We start from the raw sequence: 18,896 nt of genomic DNA on the forward strand, positions 1-18,896 counted from the left end.
CCTAAAAAACAAGTTGTCACTACAGGGCTCCATCTCATGTGGACCCACAGTCATAAGGTGTCCATTAAAGGGATACTGTAGGGGGGTCGGGGGAAAATGAGTTGAACTTACCCAGGGCTTCTAACCGTCCCCCGCAGACATCCTGTGTTGGCGCAGCCACTCACCGATGCTCCGGCCCCGCCTCCGGTTCACTTCTGGAATTTCTGACTTTAAAGTCTGAAAACCACTGGGCTTGCGTTGCCGTGTCTTCGATCCCGCTGATGTCACCAGGAGCGCACAGCGCAGGCCCAGTATGGTCTGTGTCTGCGCAGTACACTCCTGGTGACATCAGCGGGAGCGAGGACATGGGCATGCAGGCGCAGTGGTTTTCTGACTTTAAAGTCAGAAATTCCAGAAGTGAAATGGAGGCGGGGCCGGAGCATCGGTGAGTGGCTGCGCCAACACAGGATGTCTGCGGGGGACCATTAGAAGCCCCGGGTAAGTTCAGCTCATTTTCCCCCGACCCCCCTACAGTATCCAATCATTTTCTCAGATGCAATCATTAGATCAGAGTTTTACAATCAAACTGTACAGAAAAACCACACAGTATGTGGAGAGAGTCGTCATGAAAAAATTCTATGGTTGATTGGAATACAGGATTTTATTGAATGGAATAATGGCTTTTACATTCATTCCTATCTGAAGAGGGAAAGTGCCCTAATTAACCCGTTTATAGGAACAATCGATAATTACATATAATCCAGTAAAACTGATCAAATGATCGCATCTGAGTAAAATATTGTATCATTATTGGGCACTTTAAAGAGGAACTCCAGTGAAAATAATGTAATTAAAAAGTGCTTCCTTTTTACAATACTTATGTATAAATGATTTAGTCAGCGTTTGCCCATTGTAAAATCTTTCCTCTCCCTGATTTACATTCTGACATTTATTACATGGTGACATTTTTACTGTTGGCAGGTGATGTAGCTGCTGCATGCTTTTTTGCCAGTTGGAAACAGCAGTAAACAGCTATTTCCCACAATGCAACAGGGTTCACAGACAGGAAACTGCCAGGAGTACCACGGTCCTCAGAGTTTCTTGTAGGAGTGGTTTCACCACAATATCAGTCATACAGCGCCCCCTGATGATCCGTTTGTGAAAAGGAATAGATTTCTCATGTAAAAGGGGGTATCAGCTATACCAGCAATACTTTTATTGGGATAAAGTTCAATTCTTGGTCGGAGTTCTCTTTAAGTCTTTCAGATGTAGTGTATACATATTAAATATACAGTATATAAATAATAGTATTAAAAATACAATTTAATATAAGCACAGTCAAAATACATATTTTGTGGTATTACATTTTGATGTGGTTATCAGTAGGGATGATCAACGAGACACAAATAATTTCGAGTATATGCAGGATTATGTAAATTCTGTATGCAAATTAATGTATCTTGAAAATAGACCAATCAAGTCCATTTTCAAGCTGCATTAATTTGCATGCAGAATTTACATAATCCTGCATAAACTCGAAATTATTTGCATGTTATTGATCATCCCTGGTTATCAGTCACAGCCAGCCACATGAGTTCCATTATTCCTATATTCTCATTTTGTGACCCTAGTTCAGTATTTGATGACCTGGTTGTTGTACCTGCTTCTTCTAGAACACAAGATGAGTCATGTACTGAGCACAGAACATTCTCATTTAGCTTAATAATGACAGTACAAGTTACCTCACAAGCTACGGGGCTGGATAGCAGAACACCTGAAGATGTACGCGGAAAAGGTGTGAGGTACATTTCATCTGTGCCTTGTAAAAGTACAGCTTGTGTTTATTCACAGATGGGCATGCTAAAACACTTGTGGCTCAGTGTTACTCAATTACAATTATTTGTTTCTCAACTGCATTTTAATTGCACCTAACAGTTCATAAACCATATTAAACAAAATGTGAGCTTTACTGAGCAGGGTTCCCTTTCTTCTATTGTATTGTATATGTTAGTGCTTTATAAATAAATAATAATAACAACAACAATGCTTGTCTTCTCTCCCTTGTTGTAACTACTAGCATAGCCTTTAGCAAGTAAAAATCTTAATGCATAATATATTGTACAAAGTAAACTAAAGGAACCCTCTGGCACAGGCGGTCAGCAAGTAGTGCAATAAATGTCATCTAAGTATCCCCAATCTTATAGAAAAGGAAATTAGTAATAGTTTTACTTATTATGCAGAGGCAGCTATGCTAGCTAAATGTATAGCAGTGTGCAGAAGGATGTATAACGAAAGACTATCGCCACAATTCACTAAGATCATACTAGTGATAATAAGGCACCACACATCACTTAGTATTTTTAGTATTAGTTAATTAAAGGAATACTGTAGGGGGGTTCGGGGGAAAATGAGTTGAACTACCTGGGGCTTCAAATGGTCCCCCGCAGACATCCGGGGCCCGCGCAGCCACTCACCGACATGGGCGTCTGTGCGCATGGCAAATTGGGGCGGCTGCCTCCCCCTGGCCGCTCGCTGCCCCCCCCCCGGCTGTCCCCGGGCCAAATCAGTAACGGCGCCCCTCGTTACCCCCTACCCGACTCAGCGCAGTGAAGGGGGAGCAGCAGGCATAGCGGTGGAGAAGAAGGGACATCCCCCACCTTCCCTCACCTTGGGGCTCCCCCTTACTCACTCCCATCCCCCCACCTCCATAATGCAGCGGCGGGCGCAGCGCAGCAGAACACTTCCTCTATTCCTTGCTCACGAGGAAGGTTCTGTGCGCAGCTGGTCTGGTTTGGTCAGTGACGTCAGACCAGCGACGCACAGATCTCCCTCTCGAGCAGGGAATAGAGGAAGTCTTCTGCTGCGCTGCGCCCGCTGACAGCCGCTGCATTATGGAGGGGGGACTGAGGAAGGGTGAGCCCCAAGGTGAGGGAAGGGGGGAGGCTTCCCCCCTTCCCCGCCACTGTCACAACTGGGGGGGAGGTCCCTGTCACTAGATGAACTGAGGGGGTCCCTGTCACTAGCTGAACTGGGGGGGTCCCTGTCACTAGCTGAACTGGGGGGTCCCTGTCACTAGCTGAACTGGGGGGGGGGGGTCCCTGTCACTACCTGAACTGGTGGGCTCCTGTCACTAGCTGAACTGGGGGGGTGGTCCCTGTCACTAGCTGAACTGAGGGGGTCCCTGTCACTAGCTGAACTGGGGGGTCCCTGTCACTAGCTGAACTGGGGGGTCCCTGTCACTAGCTGAACTGGGGGGGGGTCCCTGTCACTACCTGAACTGGTGGGCTCCTGTCACTAGCTGAACTGGGGGGGTGGTCCCTGTCACTACCTGCAATGGGGGGTCCCTGTCACTAGCTGAACTGGGGGGTCCCTGTCACTACCTGAACTGGGGGGGTCTCTGTCACTACAACAACAACAACAAATAACATTTGTAAAGCGCTTTTCTACGGTAGGACTCAAAGCGCATAAGCATGGCTCAGACCATCGTGGTACAGAGGAAGAATTTTATTCAGAAATTTAGTCCGGAAATGCCAGGCTAAACAGGTGGCTTTTCAGTCTGGATTTGAATAGCTCCAGGGATGGTGCTGTCTTTACTGGGTGTGGCAGGGAGTTCCAAAGAGTAGGGGCAGCATGACAAAAGGGTGACCAAGTTTATAGAACTTGGTGATCTGAGGTTGTGAGAGGTTGGTGCAGCTTCAGCAAGTCCTTCATGTATCCAGGGCCCAGATTGTGCGGGGATTTAAATGTCAGCAGTCCAATCTTGAAGAGTATTCTCCATTCTACTGGTAGCCAGTGCAGTGAGCGAAGGATCGGTGTAATGTGACAGTGGCGAGGCTGGTTTGTTAGCAATCTGGCAGCAGCATTCTACACTAATTGTAGGCAACGCAGGTCCTTTTTAGGGAGGCCAGCATAAAGGGCATTGCAGTAGTCCAGCCGTGATGTGATGAAGGCGTGGACTAGGGTTGGAAGATCCTCTGGGGGAATCAGATGTTTAATCTTTGTAATGTTCTTCAGATGAAAGTAGGAAGATTTAACTACAGATGAAATTTGGTTTCTGAAACTCAATTCCCCATCGATTAGTACGCCAAGGCTGCGCACAAGGTTGGAGCTGTTTATGTCTGAATTCCCAATCCTGATTGGTGTTGCTTTAGGATAGAGCTGTTTTGATGGCGAGCGCTGGCTTTGGACAAAAAGGACCTCCGTTTTGTCAGTATTCAGTTTCAACCAGTTATCATTCATCCATGCCTGTAGCTCAACTAAGCAAGAATTTATTTTTGGAGTAGGGTCTGTTCCACCAGGTTTGAAGGACAGGTATAGCTGTGTGTCATCAGCGTAGCAGTGGTACGTCAGGCCATGTCGTTGGATAAGTGTACCGAGTGGCAACATGTAGATTGCAAACAGCAGAGGGGATAGGATTGATTGATCCTTGTGGCACTCTGAATTGTAGAGGTGCAGGTTTGGACATGATAGGTCCTAGGGCTACTCTCTGTGTTCTGTCAGTCAGGAATGATCTGAACCACTGGAGGACTGATCCACTGATGCCACAGTACTCCTGCAGTCTGTTAAGCAGGATTTCATAGTCAACTGTATCAAAAGCCGCTGAGAGATCCAATAGGATTAGGATGGACCATTCCCCTCTGTCCCTTGCCATGAGCAGATCGTTGCAGACTTGGATGAGGGCTGTTTCACAGCTGTGATGTTTCTTAAAGCGGAATATAACCCTGCATTTCAACTTTGCTCTAAAACATTATTTACAGCATATTATATGCAACCAGCATTTTTTTTTTACTAGACCAGCATTGGAAGAGTTACACACAGAGCTATTTGAAGAGAAATGCAGACACATCCGAAGTTTAGATAGATACAGTGGAGGAAATAATTATTTGACCCCTCACTGATTTTGTAAGTTTGTCCAATGACAAAGAAATGAAAAGTCTCAGAACATTATCATTTCAATGGTAGGTTTATTTTAACAGTGGCAGATAGCACATCAAAAGGAAAATCGAAAAAATAACCTTAAATAAAAGATAGCAACTGATTTGCATTTCATTGAGTGAAATAAGTTTTTGAACCCTCTAACAATAAAAGACTTAATACTTAGTGGAAAAACCCTTGTTTGCAAGCACAGAGGTCAAACGTTTCTTGTAATTGATGACCAAGTTTGCACACATTTTAGGAGGAATGTTGGTCCACTCCTCCTTGCAGATCATCTCTAAATCCCTAAGGTTTCGAGGCTGTCTCTGTGCAACTCTGAGCTTGAGCTCCCTCCATAGGTTTTCTATTGGATTAAGGTCCGGAGACTGACTAGGCCACTCCATGACCTTAATGTGCTTCTTCTTGAGCCACTCCTTTGTTGCCTTTGCTGTATGTTTTGGGTCACTGTCGTGCTGGAACACCCATCCACGACCCATTTTCAGTTTCCTGGCAGAGGGAAGGAGGTTGTCGTTCAGGATTTCACGATACATGGCTCCGTCCATTTTCCCGTTAATGCGATGTCCTGTGCCCTTAGCAGAAAAACACCCCCAAAGCAAAATGTTTCCACCCCCATGCTTGACGGTGGGGACGGTGTTTTGGGGGTCATAGGCAGCATTTTTCTTCCTCCAAACACAGCGAGTTGAGTTAATGCCAAAGAGCTCTATTTTCGTCTCATCAGACCACAGCACCTTCTCCCAGTCACTCACAGAATCATTCAGGTGTTCATTGGCAAACTTCAGACGGGCCTGCACATGTGCCTTCTTGAGCAGGGGGACCTTGCGAGCCCTGCAGGATTTTAATCCATTGCGGTGTAATGTGTTTCCAATAGTTTTCTTGGTGACTGTGGTCCCTGCTAATTTGAGGTCATTCACTAACTCCTCCCGTGTAGTTCTAGGATGCTTTTTCACCTTTCCCAGAACCATTGACACTCCACGAGGTGAGATCTTGCGTGGAGCCCCAGAGCGAGGTCGATTGATGGTCATTTTGTGCTCCTTCCATTTTCAAACAATCGCACCAACAGTTGTCACCTTCTCTCCCAGCTTCTTGCTAATGGTTTTGTAGCCCATTCCATCATTGTGCAGGTCTACAATTTTGTCTCTGACATCCTTGGACAGCTCTTTGGTCTTTCCCATGTTGGAGAGTTTGGAGTCTGCTTGATTGATTGATTCTGTGGACAGGTGTCTTTTATACAGGTGACTAGTTAAGACAGGTGTCCTTAATGAGGGTGACTAATTGAGTAGAAGTGTCTAACCACTCTGTGGGAGCCAGAACTCTTAATGGTTGGTAGGGGTTCAAAAACTTATTTTACTCAATGAAATGCAAATCAGTTGCTATCTTTTATTTAAGGTTATTTTTTCGATTTTCCTTTTGATGTGCTATCTGCCACTGTACCATTGAAATGATACTGTTCTGAGACTTTTCATTTTTTTGTCATTGGACAAACTTACAAAATCAGTGAGGGGGTCAAATAATTATTTCCTCCACTGTACATTTAAGTAAACACAATGTAACAAGTGGTGAATGTTACACACTCTCTGACTGGCCTCCAGCTCCTGCACAGTCAGAGAGTGTGTGTCACATTCCACACTTGTTACATTGTGTTTTCTTAAATGTATCTATCTAAACTTCGGATGCGTCTGCATTTCTCTCCAGGAACTTTAAAGCTCTGTGTGTAACCCTTCCAATGCTGGTCTAGTAAAAAAAAAATGCTGGTTGCATATAGTATGCTGTAAATAATGTTTTAAAGCAAAGTTGAAATGCAGGATTATATTCCGCTTTAAAGCCAGATTGTAGAGGGTCCAGGATGTTGTTTACTGACAGCCTGGTTTCAAGTTGCAGATATACAGCCTTTTCAATAACTTTACCTAAGAAGGGGAGGTTGGAGACAGGTCTGTAGCTGCTCATTGCATCTGGATCCATGGAAGGTTTTTTAAGAAGGGGCTTGATGAGTCCTTCTTTTCCTCACTATTGCTTGCAGAGAGCAATTTACTATTTTGTGAAATGCTGGACCAAGTAGGTCAGGACATTTCAGCATATGTTTAGTTGGTCCAGGGTCCAGGTCGCAGGTTGTCTGGCGGAGGCGACGGAGGATGTCTGAGATCTCTTCCTCACTAATACTTTTGAAGTCAGTACAGGGTGTTAGGTTGTTCTTGCAACTATTTCCAGAAGTTGAATAAGTCTTAGGTGCTGTGGACTGAATGGGAGACCGAATAGAGGATACTTTGTCAGCAACGTAGCAAGCAAATTTCTCACATAGATCCTTTGAGGGAGTTATAGTAGGGTTTAGACAGGATGGGTTACAGAGTCACTACCTGAACTGGTCGGCTCCTGTCACTACCTGAACTGGGGGTCCCTGTCACTACCTGAACTGGTGGGCTCCTGTCACTACCTGAACTGGGGGGCTCCTGTCACTACCTGAACTGGGGTGGGGGGCTCCTGTCACTACCTGAACTGTGGGGTCCCTGTCACTACCTAAACTGGGGGCCCTGTCGCTACCTAAACTGGAGGGCACCTGGTGCTACCTAAACTATCCAGGCCAGCCAGCCCAGCATCATCACCAGCCAAGCCAGCATCACTGCCAGCCAGGCCAGCCCAGCATCACTGCCAGCCAGGCCAGCCCAGCATCACCGCCAGCCAGGCCAGCCCAGCATCACCGCCAGCCAGGCCAGCCCAGCATCACCGCCAGCCAGGCCAGCCCAGCATCACCACCAGTCAGGCCACAACATCACTGCCAGGCCTTTCGGCCCACACATCATCCCCAATCCAGCCAAAAACAGTATTGCCAGGCCAGCCAGGCACACCAGCCAGTAGAGGAGAATTCAGAAGCCAGGTGAGAGGTGTCTACCATATTAAGGGGGCATTCTGCCTATTTATGTGAAATGCTGTCTATTTATGTGTCTCATGACTGCTGAATTTGTCTCTTGTTGGGGGCCTCATGGTTACTGAATTTGTCTTGTTGGGGGCCTCATGATTGCTAAATATGTCTTGTTGGGGCCCCATGATTGCTGAATATGTCTTGTTGGGGGCCTCATGATTGCTGAATTTGTCTTGTTGGGGGCCTCATGATTGCTGAATATGTCTTGTTGGGGGCCTCATGATTGCTGAGATGGTCATGTTGGGGGCCTCATGATTGCTGAATTTGTCTTGATGGGGGGCCTCATGATTGCTGAATTTGTCTTGTTGGCTGTCACATGATTGCTAACTGCGAGACTGTGGAATAATCTGAATCATCATCATATGAGACAATAGCATTAAATCTACTTTTTCAGCTTTTTAAAACAAAAAATGAAACTGTGAGGTTCTAAAAAAATGAATACATTTTTCAAGAGTAGGATGGATGAAATTGTTTATCTTCACAGTTTATTTTCAACTTGGATTTTCCATAATGTTCATGTATGAGTTAAAACGTTTGTAGTTTAAATTGCTGTTGGCACTTTGCGATAGATAAGTGACTTTTGGGTTGCAGTTTGGGCACTCGACCTCCAAAAGGTTTGCCACCACTGCTAAGTTCATGTCACATTCTGGTCCATGACCACACCCATTTTTCGTAGCCCCAACACAACGTACCCCCAATTTTCAGCGCGGAGCGCTGCTTCTCCCCCCCCCCCTTTTTTCCCCTGCCCCGGAAAATTTTCTGCGGACGCCCATGCTCACTGATACTCCTGCCCCGCCTCTGGTTCACTTCTGGTATTTCAGACTTTAAAGTCTGAAAACCACTGTGCCTGCGTTTGTGTGTCCTCGCTCCTGCTGATGTCACCAGGAGCGTACTGCACAGGCACAGACCATACTGAGCCTGTGCAGTACGCTCCTGGTGATGTCAGCGGGAGTGAGGACACGGCAACGCAGGCGCAGTGGTTTTCAGACTTTAAAGTCTGAAATTCCAGAAGTGAACTGGAGGCGGGGCCGGACTACTGGTGAGTGGCTGTGCAGGCACAGGATGTCTGCGGGGGACCATTAGAAGCCCCAGGTAAGTTCAACTCATTTTCCCCTGACCCCCTACAGTACTCCTTTAAAGAAACTTTCCTTAATAACATGTAGTGATCAGAAATAGATTCTATCAAATCTATCGATTAATCGATTTGCGGCCAATTTCGATCAATTTGATCTTTTCCAGGATGGAAAATCTAGGTCAATCTGCTTCTGGCAGCAGATCGATGGCCCATAGAGTTGCATTGGATCTAATGGTCCAATAATGCATTTAGATGGATTTCCAATAGATTTCATTCTGAAACCTGTTCCTAGTGTGTGGCACACATCAGATAGATTCCTTTCAGATTCGACTTGACAGGCATCTTACAGAAATCTATCTGATGGTTGAATCTGCTGCAAATCTATAAGTGTATGGCCACCTTTAAGCTATCACCTCTGTAGTTATTCTCACATGCAGTAGCTAGGGATAGGATATCACTTGCATTCCTCTCTGTCCATTAATATCCTTTTTTTAACTTTAGGATTCTGTCATTATTTTAAGGATTGAAAGCTTAACTTTGGGAAATTACTCCTTAACTTGAGGACAGAATCCTTATTTTAAGGTTTGCCTGAGGTAAATTGCTTAGTGATTATTAAATGCTATAGCACCATGGTGATAACAATAAAAACAGCATAGAAATGTTATTAAAGACGGGATAAGCTCGGTGAATTGTAGCATATGTTTACACGATATATTCACACCCCTTTGGCACATAATGGAAAGTATACAGTATATGTGCTGCTTGGATGTATACTTAGGCTTGGCCTTGGTTTACACTATGCTGGGCCCATCCAGAGTAGTACCATATCAATTTAACCATGTAGAAGTGTTTGGGAAATGTTGAGACCTATTACTAAAGCAGTACATAGCAAGGAAATGAACAGCGCTACTTAAAAACAGGCAAGTGCCTACCTGCAAAAGAGTGCAAGCCCCACTTGTGGAGTCGAATACACACCGAGCATACACATGACCTGTCTACCACTGGAGGAAGATGTTAGTTTCCTGTAACAGCTTGCATGCAACCTATTAAGTACTCGTCCCTCCCACTGCGAAGAAGTCGATCCTCCATGGGAGGGGCCTAACACTAACTAAATCCTAACCTATGTATATGCATAGCCTGGGTGCGGCTAATCAAATAAAATTGAAAATTGCGCAAAAGGTGGATCAGCGCAACACCAGGCCGCCTCCGAATGGCCTCCAATCAGAGGTGCGCTGAGCCCCCCCAGAAACTACAAACGCACCTTGAACCCAAACAGAAGCTCTGCATATACACCAAAAGCATGGCTGTTAAGTGGGAGCAGCTGACCAAAAACGCAATAAATTAGTACATAGCAAGGAAATGAACAGCGCTACTTAAAAACAGGCAAGTGCCTACCTGCAAAAGAGTGCAAGCCCCACTTGTGGAGTCGAATACACACCGAGCATACACATGACCTGTCTACCACTGGAGGAGGATGTTAGTTTCCTGTAACAGCTTGCATGCAACCTATTAAGTACTAAAGCAGATAGACTCCAACTTGTTTTCTATTAGTATAAGCACAGTGCACAGCTTATGCTGTAAACACTAAGGTTAAAATACCTGTACCAAAAGTGTGATTATTGATCAGAGCTTAATTATAAGTTGTTTTTTTTAACACACAGTAGGTGAACATTTCTATGCATGAGAAATATGCAACAACTTTATGATCCTGGAAATTGATAGTCCCCATCAGTTTGTTTTAAATGGGATCTACTTATGTAGAAATACAGCCACATACCAGCTTTTAATACAAATATCAAGTCGTCAAATTCTTGCAGTTCTTCATCAGCCACAAGTGAGCCATTACTGTAGCCTCCTGACGGGGTGTAGGCTGTTCCATTCTGAGGACTCTGCTTCTCCTGACTCCCAGCCCTCTCCCACTCAGAGGAAACCTGAAATATAGAAAAAATAAGGATAGAAATCAGCATTACACTACAGAAAACATACACCCTGCAGTGTTGCAGTAGAATGAGTACCGGTACTTAAATAATAGTGGATATTGTGCAGGAAATTACATTTCTATTGTCTCCCTCTGCTTGTTTGATTTGTGCCTAGTAGGCAACAATCTTAAAAGTAACATTTCCATCCTCTAGGGGAGGCTTTCTCAACTTTGAGGACATTGCAAGTGTTCCCTGGCATTTCTCCCTCTGGTAAGACTGGCCTCAGTTGGCGGGGAGAAAAAATACCTGCTTGGCTCCTCTACAAAAAGAAGGGCTAAAATGGAGATCTGGGTGAAAAGGAGAACAGTAATAAAAACAAACAAACAGTAGGATGCTGAGGCAGTATAATAAAGAGCCCTATTATAGCGGAGTACTATTATTGTGGGAAATGTAATAAGAAACGCTACCACAGGTTACTGTGAGCACTACAGAGAAAGAACATGGACAAGAGGTGGGGGCTTAACAAGTTTTTTGCCACACCTTCTTTCAAAGCGTGCCTCCTGCAAAATACATTCCCAAATCCCTCCCCTAATACAGCAGTTCCCTAAAATCCCAAAAATATTTGAAGACAAGACAAATAACATTTATATCCAAAGGGTTCCTCCAGGGTGAGAAGATTAAGAAAGACAACTCTAGAGCTAAACCATTGGTATAGGCCTGCAATGGCAGTAATATGGTACAACCGGCAGAAATATGTGAGGAACAAGCAGTAACAGTGTGTACTTACACAACAGCAATCACTGTATATTCAGTCTCAGAAAATGGCTGGGGTGCTGAGTATTATAGTCACTTTAAGAGCACAACGGTATGAATTGTTCCTCAGCAAAGCAGTATTCTGGGCATGAAACATTAGACATTTCCATTTATTTTATTCTGACTCATTTTTCTGTAATGAATCAAAACCCCACCACCCCATCCCGTGTAACAAATGAGTCCAAATAGAATTGGCTTTTTTTTATGCAACCTGTATCATAGTCACCTGTTTATATATTTGTATACTGTACATGTCTATATTTGTATATCAACACCCGGGCCCCTATGCAATTATCTTTTTCTCCAGAGTTTCCTCCTAGGAGAACATTTTTCATCTTCTCTTTTAAGTAAATTTTCAGGACTTTACAATTAAAAAAGTACCAATTAGTAGTTGAAAATGTGCCTTTTCTGATACCTTTTCTGTTTGAAATGTACCTTTTCTGATAGAAAAGGTACTATCAAAATTATTCTTAGTATTTTCTTGCTTGCTGGTGGTCTGAAAAGCAAATTTATTAATAAGTTGTTAAAATAGGAGAAAAATGAAGGAGAAAATGTTAATTGCATATGGGCCACTGACATGATGTAATGACATATTTTTCAAACTATAAGATGCTCCTGACCATAAGATGCACCTAGGTTTAGAGGACAAAAATCGGGAAAAAAACATATACTAAGCCTGGTGCATCTATGGTGAAGGGGCATCTTGTGGGTTATGCCCCCTTTGTACCTCATGCCCCATTGTACCTCTTGTATCCTCCTGTGTCCGCCTCTGTCCTCCTTGTGTCCTCCTCTATGCCCCTTTGTGTCCCCCTGTGTCCTCCGTTTGTCCCCATGTGTCCTCCTCTGCATGGGCACAGTACAGGGAGTCCCTGACACTGAGGCGGGATGAAGGTTTGTATTGGCAGGCGTTCACAAGTCAGGAACTCCCTGCATTTGGACTATAAGATGCAGTGATTTTTGTTCCCCCACTTTTAGGGTAGAAAAATTGAGTCTTATAGTCCAAAAAATACAGTATGTATTTATGTTTTTTCTTTTCACATGCTTTCACATTTTCTGCTACCTGCAGTTGCTGTTTTGACAGACATCCCACAATATCTAGTACCCCAGTGCACAGTATTCTGTGAGAGAGAGGAGGCGTGGCCATGAACCCCCATCCCATAGAGAGAATAGGGAGATGGAGGGTGAGAGGCAGTCTGTAGCACAATTCCTTTCAGAAAGGGTGGCAGGAGGTACCGTTATCTCGTACCCCAGCACACAATACTCTGTGGGACAGGGGAGGAGGCCATGAACCCTCAAACAGTGAGATGGAGGGTGAATGGCAGTCTGTAACACAGTACCACAATCAGAAGGCACTGCAGGAGGTACCATAATCTCGCAGCCCAGTGCACGATGCTCTGTGGGACAGAGGAGGTGGACATGGACCCTCCTCCCACATAGAGAATAGTGAGATGAAGGGTGAGAGGCGGTCTGTAACACAGTGCCACAATCAGAAGGCACTGCAGGAGGTACCATAATCTCGCAGCCCAGTGCACGATGCTCTGTGGGACAGAGGAGGTGGGCATGGACCCTCCTCCCACATAGAGAATAGTGAGATGAAGGGTGAGAGGCGGTCTGTAACACAGTGCCACAATCAGAGGGCACTGCAGGAGTTAATAGTCACTGTGATGATGCTGTAACCAGTTTCCTGAAGTCCCCAGAGTCTAAAGGTTCACTTTACCTTGCAAGTTCCTTGGTTGTCAAAATTGTTCTACGGATTTACTACCTACTTGTGAATAGAGATGGTGCGAACCTCCGATTTTCGTTTCGCGAACCAGAAAATCAGCGTTTTAAGGGCCGAAATCACATTGAATGCTAAATTTCAGGCCTAAAGTGCTTTAAAACATCTTGCATGTGTATACATCAATCAGGGAGTGTAATTAGAGTACTGCTTCACACTGACACACCAAACTCACTGTGTAACGCACTGCAAACAGCTGTTTGTGTAGTGACGGCCTTGCTGGACTGGTGCACACCATGGTCAGAGTGCAGGCCGTGGTGGTTTTCCAGCCCATATGGTCGCCGGGCTGAGGTAGCTGAATGACAGCACAGTGACTGTCCAGCTAATCAAATTTGGTCTGTCCACAATGAAGAAACTACCTTATTATCTTGGGTGTGCCCCCCCCCCCCTCCCCCGAGACACTTCATATAGCCGGCGGTCATTGCTTCATTGTGATACGCAAGCCCCTTCACCGCGGCAAGGTAATGATCATGAAGGGGAATTGGCACATGTACATGCCTTTTGTTTTGTTGTTGCAGCCGCCTGCAGTGCAGCCAGAAAAATTAGGCAGGCATGTACATGCACCAGAAAAATTATTATAGCGGCCGCTGCTAGCAGCGGCCTTAAAGAGAACCCAAGGTGGGGATCGTACAAAGAAATCTATACACAGAGGCTGGGTCTGGCTATAGTGCCCAGCCTCTGTTGCTAGGTGAATCCCCGCTAAGTCCCCCCTGCGCTCCGCTCTCCCCCATAAATTACAGCCGCGTGTCGCAGCGGGCTGTATTTACCTCACTAGTGTCACTCACGGTGCTCCCACGCCTCCTGCAGAGCGCCGGTCCCCGCCCACGTCCCTTCCCTCACCACTGATTGGAGGGAAGGGACGCGGGTGGGGACCGGCGCTCTGCAGGTGGCGGGGGGAGCGGCGTGAGTGACATTAGTAAGGGAAACAGTGCGGCCCTAATTTATGGGGGAGAGCGGAGCGCAGGGGGCACTTCAGGGGGATTCAACTAGCAACAGAGGCTGGGCACTATAGCGAGACCCAGCCTCTGTGTATAGATTTCTTTGTACGATCCCCACCTCGGGTTCTCTTTAAAAATTCAGGAATCTGCCTGGAGTCCTGGACCCTGTTGGTGGTGGCGGAGAAGGCAGTCAAGCAGCCTGCAGACAGAGATGCTGTGTGGGGAGCGACTTAGTCTTGGGGCAGGCAGTCACACTGCGTGCAGGCAGAGATGCTGTGTGTGGGTCTTCAGGCAGGTCTGACCGTGCTTTGCAGACCACTTGGTCAGATGGTCCCTTGACCCAACGCTGTGTGCCAGAGATGAAACCACTTGCCTTTTAACATCACGGTACAGTTTGCGTATTTTCTTTTTTGAGAAATAATTGCATATCTTCCACTGCAGGGTGTGGATTTGCTTTTGTGTGCTGCTTTCCCTCAGGTGGTCATCCCATTGCAGTTTGTGCTTTGTAATCATGTGCCTTCGTAAGGTAGTTGTCCCTACGCGGGTCTTGGTCTTTCCACGGGTCAATTTTCGGTGGCAGAGAATACAGATGGCATTGCTCTCATCTGAGGCAGACACACAAAAAAATGTCAACACCGCTGAGCCCTGGGGTGATGGCACTTTGGTGGTGGCGGCCGACTGAGTGTTAAGTGGGGTGCCAGAATCAGAGCAGGAGGAGGAAGATATGTCACGCTTCCGTGCGGAAGGGCCGCACAAAATCACAACAGCGCCACCGCGAACAGACCTGCCAGGTGGCCTGCCTCTGCCTTTTGTTTTGTCCATATTGGGAGGGATGAAGTGAAAGGTATGCACTGACTTGACTAATACAATGTGCAGTCAGTCACACAGGTGCAGTTAACAGGTATGCACGGAGTGGTATATCACACTGCGTGCGCTCACGTAGGTAGGTGGGTGCACTGAAGTGAACAACAGGTAGTAGGTATATGCAGTGATGGGTAATACATGTGCACCTGTCACACACAGACAGGTACCAGATAGGCACAGTCACACTGCGTGCGTTCACGTAGGTAAGTGGGTGCACTGAAGTGAACAACAGGTAGTAGGTATATGCAGTGATGGGTATTACATGTGCACCTGTCACACACAGAATAGGCACAGTGACACTGACTGACAGGGCTGTATATAATGCAAGTGGGCCACACACATACACAAAAAAAAATAGATCACAAGAACAAGATTATCTCTCAAAAGAGCTGTTGAGGGGTGCTTTTTTAGCAATAACCATCAGCCAGGAGCAAGCTAACAAGCCTACAAGAGCCTAACTAAGCTTTCGCTATGAGAGTCTGCAGCAGCTATCCCTTCACTAATTACTGCAGGCACACAAGTGAGTCCACTGCCTGACGCTGCCTACCTTTTATAAGGAGGGGGGGGGGGGGGGGGCTCCAGGAGGGAGTGTAGCCTAATTGGCTACAATGTGCCTGCTGACTGTGATGTAGAGGGTCAAAGTTGACCCTCATGATGCACTATGGGGGCGAACCAAAAAAAGTTCCCGGTTTGCCGCGATCGCGAACCACGGAAGTTCGCCGGGAACCGTTCGCCAGCGAACCGTTTGGGCCATCTCTACTTATGAATTCTGTGTCAGTGATTTACTGTATGTAGTGAAATACAGGTTAATGTGGAGAAATAATTTCCACACAGCCAGATAACGCTCCAATTCCTTTTCTATTACCTACTCATGCCTGGGAATAATGGGCCAAAAATGAATGGGGAAGTGGGGATCGGTTCAGCATCTGTCCCTACATACTCTTTCCTTTATGAAACCATGAAAAAACATCTGTGCACATATTTGTGCCACAGCAGATACTCTTTAAATACAGGGAAATGTTAAGGGAAGTAAAAGGAAAGGAAAGCAGGTTAGACTTCTATCGTATACATGGGAACATCCATGTCACTCCTTTATATATGCTTGCGCCAAGGCTGTTGCTTCTATAGGATCTGCAGGGCACTCCTTAGGGGCTCCACAAGTCAGGGACTGTAGGAGTTACTGTTAGTACAGTATAACAATGTAAGGGTCCCCACACTCTTTAGGGGCCCACAAGTAGGGGACTATAGAGGTCCCAGGGACTATAAAGGTCACTGTCAGTACAGTATGACAAAGTAAGGGCATCCCACATTAATTTTTGCTCAGGGCCCCATATTACCTCGAACCATCCCTGGCTTGCACCTTATTAATCCCTTCAGGAAAACAAGGGCAGGGATCAGGGGAAAATCTAAGGAAGCCAAGGTTTCTTCTTTGTGTAAAGATTTTATTACACACAGAGACACAGAACATTTATATCACGCTTTACTCCTGGCGTACTCAAAGCGCCATCATTATCTGTCAGTCTGAACTAATAGGAACATTGAGAGCCCAAGCAGAGCACTAGACAATCATGACTAAAATAAATGTGCAGTTTTGCCTGAGGTGCCCGGATGCATAACAGTTCTGATGTGTGAAAGTGCACTCAATGCTGCTGTAATGTGATACGGAAGATGCAGGATTCTGTTGTGCTTTACAGAAATAACATGCTGTATGTACTGTATATGCATAGGACTATGACAATGTGCACTGTATGCAGAATTCCTCCTACAAGCTGAATATAGGTGCCCATACACTCGTCAGATTGGCAGCAGATAGATAAGAAATGCATCTGATGATCTATCTGATGCGTTTTTAGAACATTTTTTACCAGGATAGAATTCCAATAGATTTCAGTTTGAAATCTATTGAAATTCGATCTGATGGCATTTTTTTGCCATCAGATTTCCATTAAGGCCAATGCAAACTGATAAGCAATCTCATCAGATCGACCTAAATTTTCCACCCTGCCAGTTCGATGGAAATCCATCGAAATCGATCGAAATCGGCCATCGATCGGTCGATTGGCCAACCGATTTGCGATCGATCGATCAGGATCGATCGGTCGGCCAGAAAATCGGCTGAGTGTATGGGCCCCTTATGGCTTGTCAGCTATTTTTCCCTAAAATCCACATTAGATTCAGAAATAACTATCCCTTCGCTGTGCTGACAATAAACACAATGGAGATTTACTAAAAACAAACCGGTCTATTCTAAAGACTAGTGTGTGTTCATGTCAGGATTCCTGTATACACCCAGCCTCACACATTCCTTAACACAATATACAGTCAATTAAAATGTGTTAGTTACCATATATATGTGGCTTTTTCATTTCTAAAAGTGCTTTATTGAAACATAAATCACGTAACAGAGCATATAGAAACATCCATTTTGGGGAATAAAGTCTAGTCATGTCTGTGCAGATAAGTGCCATGGCTAGGATTCGAACCTGGGACCCCGCGCCACAAGTGTGATTTACTACACAGGGTCGGGGTTCCAGTAACAATGATGCCCCCTGGCTAAAATTAGCCTGGGAGCCCTCTGACAGACACCCGACCACCAGGGCCCCTGAGCTGGCTTCTGCCTCCTCCCAGATCACCCCCCCCCAACTTAACTGTGCTCCATGGGGCCTCTGCAACGTCTTCGGCAGAGTAACGTCTTGCCTGTGCTGGTGGGCACACTCCTCTGTCAGTCCGTAGCTCTATGCACTCACTGGCTTCATCCTCCCAGCAGTGCCTCTGGTCATGGAGCAGAGGCACCCTTGTGAGGTTGACACAGGTAAGTGTACGGAGCCACGGAATAATAGAAGAGCCCGCTGGGTCACACTCGCAACCTCCAAAAACAGACACGCACCTACGAACGCAAATGGAGGAAATCCCGCAGCAACTCCGACTTCTTGGCGTACAAGGCCAACCTGCAGCTGTTCTATACCGCATTAACTGATGCTAAACAAAAATACTTTGCTGCCTTGATCGGATCCCAAGCCTCCAACCCTCGGCGCCTCTTTGCCACCTTCAACTCCCTCCTTAACCCCACCACTCCTCCCCCGACCTCCGCCCTCTCAGCCACTGATCTGTCCACCAACTTTACCGACAAAATAGCCAGCATCCGACGGGAAATCTCATGCCTCCACTCCACCACCTCTTCCTCCCCCACCAATACCTATTCCCCACCCTCCACTCACTGCCTTTACTCCTATCACAGAGGACCAAGTCAGCCGTCTCCTAGCCACTTCTCCTGCCACCTCCAGCCCCCTAGACCCTGTGCCATCCAAATGCCTCCGTCCTCACTTCCCTGTTCTGGCTCCTGTCCTCACCACTCTGTTTAACCTCTCCCTCTCCACGGGTACCTTCCCCTCTGACTTCAAACAGGCCACTGTACTTCCCCTACTTAAAAAACCCTCACTAGACCCCTCACTTCCATCCAGCTACCGTCCTATCTCCTTACTCCCTTTGGCATCTAAACTCCTAGAGCGTTTAGTCCACCAACGCATGACCCATTACCTTGACTCCAACTCCCTATTTGATCCCCTACAATCAGGATTTCGGCCAGGCCACTCCACCGAGACTGCCCTCACCAAGGTCGTCAATGACCTCACGCTTGCCAAGGCCGAAGGAAAATACACTATCCTTCTCCTCCTAGACCTCT

At 46.1% G+C, this 18,896-nt stretch overlaps 1 protein-coding gene across 1 annotated transcript in view; it reads right to left on the reverse strand.

The window, feature by feature from the left end:
• Positions 1–18,896, reverse strand: part of ADGRV1 (adhesion G protein-coupled receptor V1) — a 629,361-nt gene that overhangs the window by 5,297 nt on the left and 605,168 nt on the right. Inside the window, exon 90 of the mRNA XM_068247792.1 lies at positions 10,681–10,834. Within this exon, the coding sequence (XP_068103893.1) occupies positions 10,681–10,834 (154 nt within the window). The remainder of the gene's footprint in view (positions 1–10,680; positions 10,835–18,896) is intronic.

The sequence above is a fragment of the Hyperolius riggenbachi genome, chromosome 1, assembly GCF_040937935.1.
Source record: "Hyperolius riggenbachi isolate aHypRig1 chromosome 1, aHypRig1.pri, whole genome shotgun sequence".
Classification (NCBI taxonomy): Eukaryota; Metazoa; Chordata; class Amphibia; order Anura; family Hyperoliidae; genus Hyperolius; species Hyperolius riggenbachi.